We start from the raw sequence: 12,562 nt of genomic DNA on the forward strand, positions 1-12,562 counted from the left end.
GTAAGGCTCCGTTTGGTCATGGCTGACTCTGGGTTGCATCCTCATTGTTCTAGCTTTCTGCTTCCCTGAAGCAGTGTCGCTTGTGATTTGAAGACACCAGATTGTTTGGTAATCATTTGCTTTGGGCTAATGGAATTTGCAATGTGTTGGTTGCCGTAGAGAATGGCAGTTGGATGTGCTTGTTACATTCGTCTGAAGTTAGTGGCTAATTGAACTTTATAGTCATAAAGACAAGAATCTTTCTCTCCTTGCTGTTTCTCTTGCTCTTCTTACTTCTCCTCTGCTTCCTCTGCAGCCAATGTGTGCTCAGTACTTCAGCATGCCTCACTTCTGCACAATGTTGTGTAGAACACAATGCATGACAATTACTCAAGGGATTTGCTAGAGTATACAGAAGGACACTGCCCAGGCACTGAGACCAATCTTAATTATACTGAACACTGGTTCAATGACACACCCTTATGGGATTTGTATCTGCTTTCTTTAGTAAGTGAGTTCCTGACCATCCTGCCGTCAGTTTCATGGTCTTCTTCCTGTTCTCAAAGCCTAAAGCACAGAAAAAAGCCCTTCAGCTCATTAAATTAACACTGGTGCAAACAGCTACAAACAGCTACCTAACTATTCTAATCCCATTTTCCAGCACTTGGGTATGCCTTGGCATTGCTAGTGTACATCTCAGTACTTCTTAAATGTTACTAGAGTTTCTGCCTCCAACACCTTTTCAGGCAATGAGTTCCTTATTCCCAACATCTTCTGAGTGGAAAAGAAAATATTCACATCCTCTCTAAACCTACTATCGCTTAACTTAAATCTATGCCCCTCGTCATTAGTTCATCCACCAAGGGGATTAGTTCCTTCCTGTATACCCTATCCGTGCCCGTAATGACGTTATATATCTTGGTCATGTCCTCTGTCAGTCTCCTCTGTTCCAAAGCAAACAGCTCCAGTCTATCCAATCTCTCTTCCTTATGGAAACTCTCCAGCCCGGGTAACATCCTGGTAAACTTCCTCTCAACTCTCTCTAATGCTGCCACTTCTCTTCTATAACGCAGATTCCAGAACTGCACACAATAGCGGTGGCCATAACCAGCAGTTTATACAGTTCCAGCATAACATTCCTGCTGTTAAACACCATGCCTTGGCTAATAAAGGCAAGAATCCCAGTATCGCTGTAATCTAAGGGTATTCTCACTACTCACCTCCACATCAATTTTCATACTATGCATGAATTTAAAGATCCACCCTCCTATTCCTAAAAATGTTTATAAATGCCACAGAGGAGCCCAATACTGACCCTTATGGAACCTCACTGGACACAGACTTAATGTCACAAAATTACCCTTCAAATATCAGCCACTGCTTCCTGCCACTCAGCCAATGGATCTAATTAGCCAAATTTCCTTGGATCCCCTGGGCTCTTACCTTTATGACCATTCTCCCATGCAGGACTTTATCTAAAGTGTTGCTGATGTCCAAGTAGACTATATCGAATATATTGTCCTCATCTACTCACCTGGTCACGTTTTTGAAAATTCAATCAAGTTAGTCAGACCTGAGCTGCTCTTAATGAAATATTGCTGGCTCTTTTTGGTTAATCCCTGCCTGCCCCAAGCACAGATTAATTCTGTCCCTCTGAAAATTTTGCAATAGTTTACCTACTGTTGAGGTCAGACTAACTGCCCTGTTGTTTCTTGATTTATCACTTATTTCTGTATCACACTATGTAATCAGAATATTCAATACACTTTAAAGTAAGCAATTGAAATATCCCTCTTCTTTCCTTATAATGCACTCAATACAACATCTCTGCAAATTTGAGTACTATGATGTAGGCTTGACTAAGTTCAACCTTAGAAGGTGCAGGTGAGGCCCAATTCATTTCATGGTTCCGATCCTCAATTAAGTACTTTCAGTGTTTGTAACGTAGGTATGATGTATTGGTTTCTAATATGAATATAATTTTAATTCAGTGTTACCATTCTTTTCCACCATTTGCTGTCCATCCATAAGATTTATGGATGAAGAAAGAAATAGAAGCGATGGAGAAGGCTTCTATTTCTTTCGTCATCCGTAAATCTTATTGATTAAGGAAATAGACATTTGGTGTCATTATTCACTAAGATCTCAGATGTCCCGATCCCTTACCACATTGTTTTCAGTTTATACTTACTGCAAGTTACAGTACAAAATGTTTGAAATGGAATTGTGCAGGTCAATGTCAGACTGACTTGCGTTCACTGTGCAATTGATTGTGGGACCATTGGACATAGAAATAAGCCACTCTCGAGTTTGTTCTGACTTTCAATGAGATCATGGCTAATCTGATAATCCTCATCTTCATTTTCCTGGCTTTTGCCCATAACCCATGATTTCATTACTAATTAAGAATCTGTTGATCTCAGCCTTGATTACTTAATGACCCAGTTTCGGTAGTCCTCTGCATGAAAGAAGTCCATGAATTCACTGCCTTCTAGGAGAAGAAATTTCTTCTCAACTCTATCTTAACTGGTAGACCCCTTACCCTGAGTTTATGCCCTCTGGAGGTTGCAAGGCTTTGAGCACGTGCAGCCACTCCAGGATTCCATGCACCATAATCGGCGTCAGCATGACAATCACATCATTGACTTCACTTCTGGAAATTACTGCTGCACACAAGCCTTGGAAACCCACTCAGCCACTAAAAAAATTAAAGGGAATGCTGGTCCCTAACTCTCCCAATGTCCTAATCCATCAAAATTGGGGAATTGGAATCTAATAAAACATACTTTGATAAATAGGAGCTTTCATCAAAAAGGGTTTTCTTTATGAGTAATTATTGTTTTCTAGCGAGGATTGAATGACACTGTTTAGCTCTGAATATATAAACTCTTTGACAGAAATGTAGAATTATTATCCTAAAGTAGTTTAGGATAGCCTCAGTGTGAATCAGTGAATAATAGATTAAGTAAATGCTTTGAAGGCTTGTCATTCAATAAAATGACAGCTGAGTTTACAGTGATTTGAAATGTGCTTTATTTCTTCCTGTGCAAAATAAAACAAAATTCCCTTTTTTTGAACAGGTATGTTTTATATCTGGTTTACAAATGAATGTATACATTGATTTACTTTTTGTACTGGTGATTTGGAGGGCATTTTGAATCTCTAATGATACGTGCAGAGCACAACTCATTTGACTGTATACTTCTTGTCGTGGGTAAACCATGTCAATACTAACATACTTGCTTGAAACAGCAGAACTATATATGACACCTTGTCTTGGAACACAGGGTGTCTCCAAGCAATTCTTTTCAGCTTCAGTTAAATGTGGTTGAGAGAAGACTCGACAACAGCATATTTGCTTAAATGTGAACATTTATTTAGTAATAATAAAAGATGGAAAAATAAAAGATTTTTTTTAGATTACATTACAGTGTGGAAACAGGCCCTTCGGCCCAACAAGTCCACACTGACCCACCGAAGCGTAACCCACCCATACCCCTAACCTAACACTACGGGCAATTTAGCATGGCCAATTCACCTAACCTGCACATTTTTGGACTGTGGGAGGAAACCGGAGCACCTGGAGGAAACCCACACAGACACAGGGAGAATGTGCAAACTCCACGCAGTCAGTCGCCTGAGGTGGGAATTGAACCTGGGTCTCTGGCACTGCAAGGCAGCAGTGCTAACTGCTGTGCCACCGTGCTGCCGACCCTGAGCTATGAAAATTTATTCAGTAATAAATGAAGATGGAAAAGGAAGGAAAAGAAAGCATGGTTTAGAGATGTCGGTGTTGGACAGGGTGTACAAAGTCAAAAATCACACAACCGCCTGATGAAGGAGCAGCGCTCCGAAAGCTAGTGCTTCTAATTAAACCTGTTGGAAAAGAAAGCAATGAGCCTCACACGCTCCTGAACATTAGCAACTCCTCCGTTGATGGCTGGTCTGAAGGTGTTCCTGGCACCGTTCGTGATCCAGGTCTAAGGTGAAATCCAAAACTTCAGAACAAAACTCTCTCTTATACAATGAAGCAAATAGCCAGTACAGAAAAGTAACTTTGATTGTGCTGTCTTTGGCACATGCAGGAATGTTCACAGGACTAATTCAAGGTCACGCAGCTGTCAAATATCATCAACATGTTTAGCCAGTTCATCCTGTACACACCTTTGTAATTAATTCAGTGCAACAATTGCCATGAAGTTATAAAATGTATTTTTTATTGTCCTTTCATGTAATAATTACAACATTGTATAACTAGAACAGTATTAAGAACATCTTTTTGTGGATGTACCCATCTGTCTGTTCAGAATAGAGTACAAAATTTGTCATATTAAGCAGGTGTAACTATTTCATGAAAAGCTGATTTTTCATAAATTTTCTCATAAGACTATGACTGGGCTGTTAAAAAGTGACAATGCAGAAATAGCCAGAAAAATTACCAAAATAGTGTAAAGGATCAGGTACATACATTGAAAGAAGATGTGAGGTAAGGAACAAAAACAGAAATTGCTGGAGAAACTTGGTATATCTGGCAGCATCTTAGAGAGAAATCAGAGTTAAAACTTCGAGTCCAGTGATCCTTCTTCAGGATGAAGTTAGGAAATGGTTTTTGAGATGATCTGAATGGAAGAGTATATTTCAGCAGGAAGCATGCATTAGCAGTAAGTGTTATGCGATTATGATCTTTTATGACCTTCAGTGCCAATTTAGTTATACTGACAGACTGCCTGAGGAGCATTTAGTATGTCCTTCTCCTCATAAACCTTCGCTTGTGGTGAATACAAAAAGGGACCATTTCTCAAATAAAAATCTCCCACTTTGTGGCCACCTAAGGTGTTGCTTCCGGTTACTGGTAAGATTTCTTTCTGAAGTCATTTTTTTTAAACTATAATAGACATATAACACAATACAATTAACACTGATATAATCTTGAGCACAGAGAACTGTAAAAGCATTTCCAGGCATATGGCATCATAAACGAATGACTTCTTCTGGCATAGACACAGGAAATCCATATAAAGAGTAAAATAGATTGCAGTGAGTTGTGAGGCTGCAAATCAGACTTAGTAGCTATTATTGTTAAATATCATAACTGTAAAGTAAGGACAGTTCATCTTTCTCACCAGAATCTGGAGATTAAATTAGTCTTCAGTATATCACTTCTAATTGTTAATGTATGTTAAATGTAGATTTGTAGCAATATTTTATATTTTTAAAATCAATACAGCTGCATGGCTATATATTAGAACTTATATCAGATGAAGGAGTTCAGTGTGACATTGAACATGAAGCCATATGTCATGGTACATGAAAACATCAACCCTGGCTGTCATTTGAACATTGCAATAGGATTACTCCAGTAAGCCTCCTGTGATCTATATATTATTGTTCTCATTATAAACACAGTTGTAAATTCTTTTGACTGTTCTTTTTTATCGGTATGGTGCAGTGCTTCCATTTGTACATGCTGTGCAAAGCAGGATCGGAGAGTGCATCAATTTTATGACACAGGACTTGAAGGTTTATTGGATTTGTGACTTGGGGGCTCGGATCACCAACTTATTTTTCTGGTTAATTATGAGAAGATTTTCTCCATTTATAGTCAGAATAGCAAACAACTAATGCCAGTAATTATTAGACATTTTACCTGTAAAAAACATAACTAATCTCAACATGTATGAGTTAGGATTCATCAAATTTATGCATTTAACAGTTGACTATTATGGACAATCATGTCTGATTGAGTATTGATGCAGAGCTGGTTTATAATTGTGTGTTAGTACCCCTGATGGTGATAGACAGGCTATTGAGTTTAGGTATGAGGCAATAAGCTATCAGGTATGCAATTGACTCCATATTAGTGGGATCTGAAATTAGCACATCACTGCATACCTGAAAAATTCAGGAATTATTTGATGTCTTTTACTCACACTTTTGAATTCATGAGTTTGTTCTTGAGTATTATCTATTTATATCTTGATGATGTAGATGAATAACTTTCAGGTGCAGGGTCTAACTGGGATAACAGGGATAAAACGGATTCAGACTGTGGTTGCAATGAATGACCAAAAACGACATGGACATAAAATGTAATTGTAGAGGAGACAGAGTCATGTTGGAACAAATAACCTCTTTTAGTGAATGGAAAATGCTCATAATCCATTACTAATAAACTACAAATGTGTCAGGAAGATTTTATTTAAAACTGAAATTAAGTTGCTATTTATTTTCTGATCCTTTCTTGCTGAACCCAACAGACCCAAAAACTCGACATTAGAATTAACACTAAGCATCCCACATTAACTACCACCCTTGGAGGAAAGGGTGAGAAGGTCACTTCTTGAAATGCGCAGCATGGTCCTGCAAGTTCTACCCTATTTGTTCTAGATCAGTGGCTGGGTGCCAGCTGTTTGAAACACATTTGTGGTAGCAACAAGAAAATGCCATTGGGTAACTTATCAGCTAATTTATGCTGGTTACTGATGATTTATTGTCAACATCTTGGTAGGGACCCTTGGGTGGACAGTCAGAGATCCCCCAACTTTTCAGGCAGAGGATGAGTTTTAACATGAAATCCAGGGTCCAACTGCATTAATGGAACCTCCAAATTTAATTATGATGTACAAGCTTTGGAGCAAATGCCATATACAGTCCATTGATTTGTGACCATGTTGAGCAGCAACATAAACTGTTGTCTTCAAAAGGGATTATTGTCAGTGACTCAGAAAATAGCTCGAAACCATCTTCACCTTATAATTTTTGTGGGCCTTGTTGTTTGAGAAATTTTTAAGTCTGATCCCGCTTCTGACATTTCTTCCTACCTCACCACAGCAATCTGGTATTATAGTTATATAAAGGCAGGAAGATCTTGATGAATTATCATATTAATGACTTCAGTAACACAGTTCATGAGTTTAAAATATCAGGTTAACCTTAGAAATCGTTTCAAGGAGATGATGTGATTCAAATCTTGTAAAATAATTACCCATTCAGGTCAGTATTTGTATACAAACTGATTGGTCAGTTATAGGATGAATGTAACCCTTCTCATCTATTTATGATGATTAATAATTTTATTTTTCTTCTAGGGGTGTTGTTAGAGTTGACATAAATCTACAAAACGTGGACATTGACCAGTGTTCAACTGAAGGATGGTTTGGAGGAACACACAAATGCAGGCTTAACAGCACTAAGGTAAAACCAAATTTACTTGTTGAAATGTGTCTCCCTTCGATAGGCGAGCTAGAGGATTTATTGGCACAGTCATGGACTGTTTTAGATAAACAATAAGTACTGAAAACTATTGATATTCTTTGTTCAAATGTTGCTGCCAATGTTAAAAGCACCATTACAGTTGACCTGTCTAATAAATGACATACTATCATGACTCGTAGAGGGTTCACTGGACATCAGATGGAGTGCATAAGTGGTTCTTATGTTGGGACTAAACATCAAATCTACCACAAACAAAAACAGAGATTGCTGGAGAAACACAGCAGGTCTGGCAGCATTGGTGCAGAGAAAGCAGAGTTAAGCAGAAAGCAGGGACCCTTATTCAGAACTCTTATGTGTTATTGATGGAGAAAGAGGTCAAGAGTGTGCATATGGCAGTGCATGGCACTGAGTGTGGATCTGAGGATGTGGTAAGAACAGTTGTCAGAGGAATGTTGTACATCATGGAGAGTCCTTGTGATTTGGGGTTGATTCTAAACACTAACAATGAAGCTTCAGTCAGGATCCACGTGTGATAAGTCTAAGCCAGAGGCACACACTGAGGAATGTGATGTGACTGCAGAAGTAAGTTTTTGACAAATATCTTGTCAAACACTAGGAATGACAATGAAAATAATGATGGTGAACAAGACTAGATCAGGAATCCTATCAGAGAGAGAAGCAAAACTTCTTCAAGGAGGGCCACATGAAAGGCTAGAGTTATAGAGTCATAGAGAAATAGAGATGTACAGCACAGAAACAATCCCCTCAGTCCAACTCGTCCACGCTGACCAGATATCCCAACCCAATCTAATCCCACCTAACAGCACCCGGGCCATATCCCTCCAAACCCTTCCTATTCATATACCCATCCAGAGGACTTTTAAATGTTGCAATTGTACCAACCTCCACTCCTTCCTCTGGCAGCTCATTCCATACGCATACCGCCCTCTTCATGAAAAAGTTGCCCCTTAGATCTCTTTTATATCTTTCCCCTCTCACCCTAAACCTATGCCCTCTATTTCTGGACGCCCCTACCTCAGGGAAGAGACTTCGCTTATTAATCCTATCCATGCCCCTCATGATTTTATAAACCTCTATAAGGTCACCCCTCAGCCTCCGACACTCCAGGGAAAACAGCCCCAGCCTGTTCAGCCTCTCCCTAAAGCTCAAATCCTCCAACCAGGCAACATCCTTATAAATCTTTTCTGAACCCTTTCAAGTTACACAACATCCTTCTGGTAGGAAGGAGACCAGAATTGCACATAATATTCCAAAAGTGGCCCAATCAATGCCCTGTAGTGTCATCGCTTACTTTATCAACTGTACTTGTCTCAGATTGATCTCTTTCCTCACTATCGCTCTGGGTCCCACCTCCCCCCCTCCAAGCCTTCCACTTTACTCGTTTAAATCCTCTTGAGCAGCTCTAGCAAATCTCCCTGCCAGTATATTAGTCCCCTTCCAATTCATAGAGGTCTACAGCATAAAAACAGACCCTTGGCCCAACTTGCCCATGCCGCTCAGTTTTCACAATTTAAACTAGTCCCATATGCCTGAATTTGGTCCATATCCGTCCATATCTATCCCATTCACATGCCTCTCTATATGTTTTTTAAATGACAAAATTGTACTCACTTCCACCACTACCTCCAGCAGCCCTTTCCAGATACCCACCATCCTCTAGGTGAAAAAATTGTCCCTCTGGGTCATTTTCTATCTTTCCCCTCTCTCCTTAAACCTATGCCCCCTAGTTTTATATATCTTTACTGGGGGGGAGAACTGTCGGCTATCTACCTTATCGTCTGTCATGATTTTCTATGCCTCCATAAGGTCACCCTTCAGTCTCCTATGGTCCAGGGGAAAGAGTCCCAGCCTATCCAACCTCTCTTTATAACACAAGCCTTCCAGTCCAAGTAGCCTCCTAGTAAATGTTTTCTGCACAATTTCTAGTTAAATAATTGCCTTTCTAGTAGGGTGACCAGAAATATATGTCGTACTCCAAATGTGGTCTCACCAACTTCATGTACAGATGCAACAAGACTTTCCAACTCCTACACACAATACTCTAGCCAATGAAAGCTAGCATACTGCAAGCGTTATTCACTGCCTGTGATTCCAAGAAGGTATGAACTAGCACCCCTAGACATCTTTGTTCTAAATTATTCCCAAGGCCCTCCCATTGACTGTATAAGATTTGTCCTGGTTTGCCTTATGAAAATGTAACACCTTACATTTATTTATATCGAACTCCATCTGTCATTCCTCAGCCACTGGCCCAGTTGATCAAGATCTCCTAAATTTTCATCCAAATCATTTATATAATTCATGAATAATTGTGGACCTACCACCAATCCCTGTGGCACACCGCTGGTCACAGCCTCCAGTCTGAAAAACAACCTTCTACCACCACCCTCTCTTTTATACCTCAAGCCAATTTTGGATCCAATTGGCTAGCTGTCCTTGTATTCTGTGAGATTTAACCTTATTCAACAACCTACCATAGGGTGCCTTGTCGAAGGCCGTTCTGAAGTCTATGTAAACAACGTCTGCCACACTGCTGTCATCTATTTTCTTGGTCATGTTTTAAAAAAAACTAAATCAAATTTGTGAGACATGATTTCCCTCGCACAAAGCAATGCTGACTATCCCAAATGAGTCCTTGCCTCTCCAAATGCCTGTAGACATTGTCTCTCAGAATCCCATCTAATAACTTACCCACCACAGATGTAAGGCTCACTGGTCTGTAATTCCCAGGCATTTCCCTGCAGCCTTTCTTTAACAATGGCACGACATTAACCATCCTCCAATCTTCAGACACTTCATCCATGGCTGTCAATGATACAAATATCTCCACTAGGGACCCCATGACATCTTCCCTAGCCTCCCACAATATCCTGGAATACACTTGATCAGGTCCTGGGAATTTATCTGCCTTAATGCTTTTTAAGATTTCCAGCACCTCCTCTTCTGTAATGTGGACACTCTTCAAGACATGTGCAGTGAGTTAAGCATGAAACAAAAGCAAAGAACTGCAGATACTGGAAATCTGAAACAAAACCAGAAATTGCTGGAGAAGCAGTTGAAATGTGGAGCTTATTCAAGGAATAGCTAATGTGCGTCCTTGCTAAGTATGTACCTGTCAGGCTGGGAGGAAGTGGTCAAGCGAGGGAGCTGTGGTTTATGAAAGAAGTTGAAGCTGTTGTCAAGAGGAAAAAGAAGGCTTATGTTAGAATGAGACGTGAAGGCTCAGTTAGGGCACTTGAGAGTTACAAGTTAGCCAGAAAAGACCTAAAGAGATAGTTAAAAAGAGCCAGGAGGGGGCATGAGAAGATGTTGGCAGATAGGATCAAGGAAAACCCTAAGGATTTCTATAGATATATCAGGAATAAAAGAATGATTAGAGTAAGAGTAGGGCTAATCAAGGATACTAGTAAAAAGTTCTGCATAGAGTCAGAGGAGATAGGGAAAGCACGAAATGAATATTTTTCAGTATTCATGTTGGAAAAAGACAATGCTGTCGAAGAGAATACTGAGATACAAGCTATTCAACTAGACGGGATTGACGTTCACAAGGAGGAGGTGTTAACAATTCTGGAAAATGTGAAAATAGATAAATCCCCTGGGCGGGATGTAATTTATCCTACAATTCTCTGGGAAGCCAGGGAGGAAATTGTAGAGCCTTTGGCTTTGATCTTTATGTCGTCATTGTCTACAGGAATAGTGCCAGAAGACTGGAGGATAGCAAGTGTTGTCCCCTTGTTCAAGAAAGGAATAAGTTGATGAGGGATAGTCAACACAGTTTTGTGAACGGTAGATCGTGCCTCACAAACCTTATTGAGGTCTTCAAGAAGGTGACCAAACAGGTGGATGAGGGTAAAGCGGTTGATGTTGGTGTATATGGATTTCAGTAAGGTGCTTGATAAGGTTCTCCACGGTATGTACAAAATACAGAGGCACGGGATTGAGGGTGATTTAGCTGTTTGGATGAGAAATGGTTAGCTGAAAGAAGACAGAGAGGTTGTTGGTTGATGGGAAATGATCATCCTGCAGTTCAGTTACTCATGGTGTACCACAAGGATCTGTTTTGGGTCACTACTGTTTGTCATTTTTATAATTGACCTGGATGAGGGCGTAGAAGGAAGGGTTAGTAAATTGGTGAATGACATTAAGGTCGGTGGAGTTGTGGATAGTACTGAGGGATGTTGCAGGTTACAGAGGGACATAGATAAACTGCAGAGCTGGGCTGAGAGGTAGCAAATGGAGTTTAATGAGGAAAAGTGTGAGGTGATTCACTTTGGAAGGAGCAAAAAGAATAAAGAGGGATAAAGAATCTTGGTAGTATGGATGAGCAGAGAGATCTTGGTGTCCATGTACATAGATCCCTGAAAGTTGCCACCCAGGTTGATAGGGTTGTTAAGAAGGCATACAGTGTGTTAGCTTTTATTGGTAGGGGGATTGACTTTCGGAGCCATGAAGTCATGCTGCAGCTGTACAAAACTCTGGGGCGTTCGCACTTTGAGTATTGCATACAGTTCTGGCCACCATATTATGGGAAGGATTTGGAAACTTTAGAAAGGGTTCAGAGGAGGTTTACTAGGATGTTGCCTGGTATGAAAAGAAAGTCTAACCAGCAAAGGACACAACTTACCTTGCAATTTTTTATTTTGTTTATTTGGGTAAAACAAGTGAAATGGAAACTGAAATATACCAAGAAACGTCAGTGAAGCTGTGTTGGCCAAAAACATTCTAAGTTCTCACCACCTTTTTGTTTCCCAGTGATGCAGTGTTATGAAATCCAAATGCTCAAACATACTTTTCAATATGTCTGTGTTGCATAAATTGAAATTAAAGTTAAAAAAAATGTTGTTTCTGAGGAATGATCACTGAAGATGTCTCAAAAGGAACAAAAGGGTGAAGCAGAAATTTTTGACTTACACAAATCTTTTTTTCTTCAATTCACTGCTTATTCAGATTAAAAAAAACCCACCTACTTCCAGAATGGAAAAAAATAGGAGAGTCACTTTTTAGGATTAAGGATTAGTTTTTACTGTACATCAGTTTTGAAGGATGTAAATCAAAATTGTGGCTTTTCATTGTTCATCGGTTAACTTTTGATCTCAACATTTATCAGCAGAAAGGAAAAATTCTGACAAATTATGATGCAAATATATGAGTACTTATTTCATGGTTAAAATGGTTACTAAACAAGTATGGTTATTTTTTATTCAGCTATGAAAGTTGTGAAGTATCATGATTAAAAGTTAAGAAATTAGATTTTGCTGATCAGGAAATGACATATTAAGAACATCTTTGAAAACCTCTTCCATTAGGCAGAAGATACAGTAGCTTGAACACATGCATCAAAAGCTTC

The 12,562-nt window shown here is 39.5% G+C and overlaps 1 protein-coding gene across 1 annotated transcript in view; it reads left to right on the forward strand.

Moving 5' to 3' along the window:
- The window catches only part of gpr158a (G protein-coupled receptor 158a), a 649,347-nt gene that overhangs the window by 123,767 nt on the left and 513,018 nt on the right, over positions 1-12,562 (forward strand). The window contains exon 2 of the mRNA XM_060825583.1: positions 7,068-7,173. Coding sequence (XP_060681566.1) covers positions 7,068-7,173 — 106 coding nt within the window. The remainder of the gene's footprint in view (positions 1-7,067; positions 7,174-12,562) is intronic.

This window comes from Hemiscyllium ocellatum, chromosome 5 (assembly GCF_020745735.1).
Source record: "Hemiscyllium ocellatum isolate sHemOce1 chromosome 5, sHemOce1.pat.X.cur, whole genome shotgun sequence".
Lineage (NCBI taxonomy): Eukaryota > Metazoa > Chordata > Chondrichthyes > Orectolobiformes > Hemiscylliidae > Hemiscyllium > Hemiscyllium ocellatum.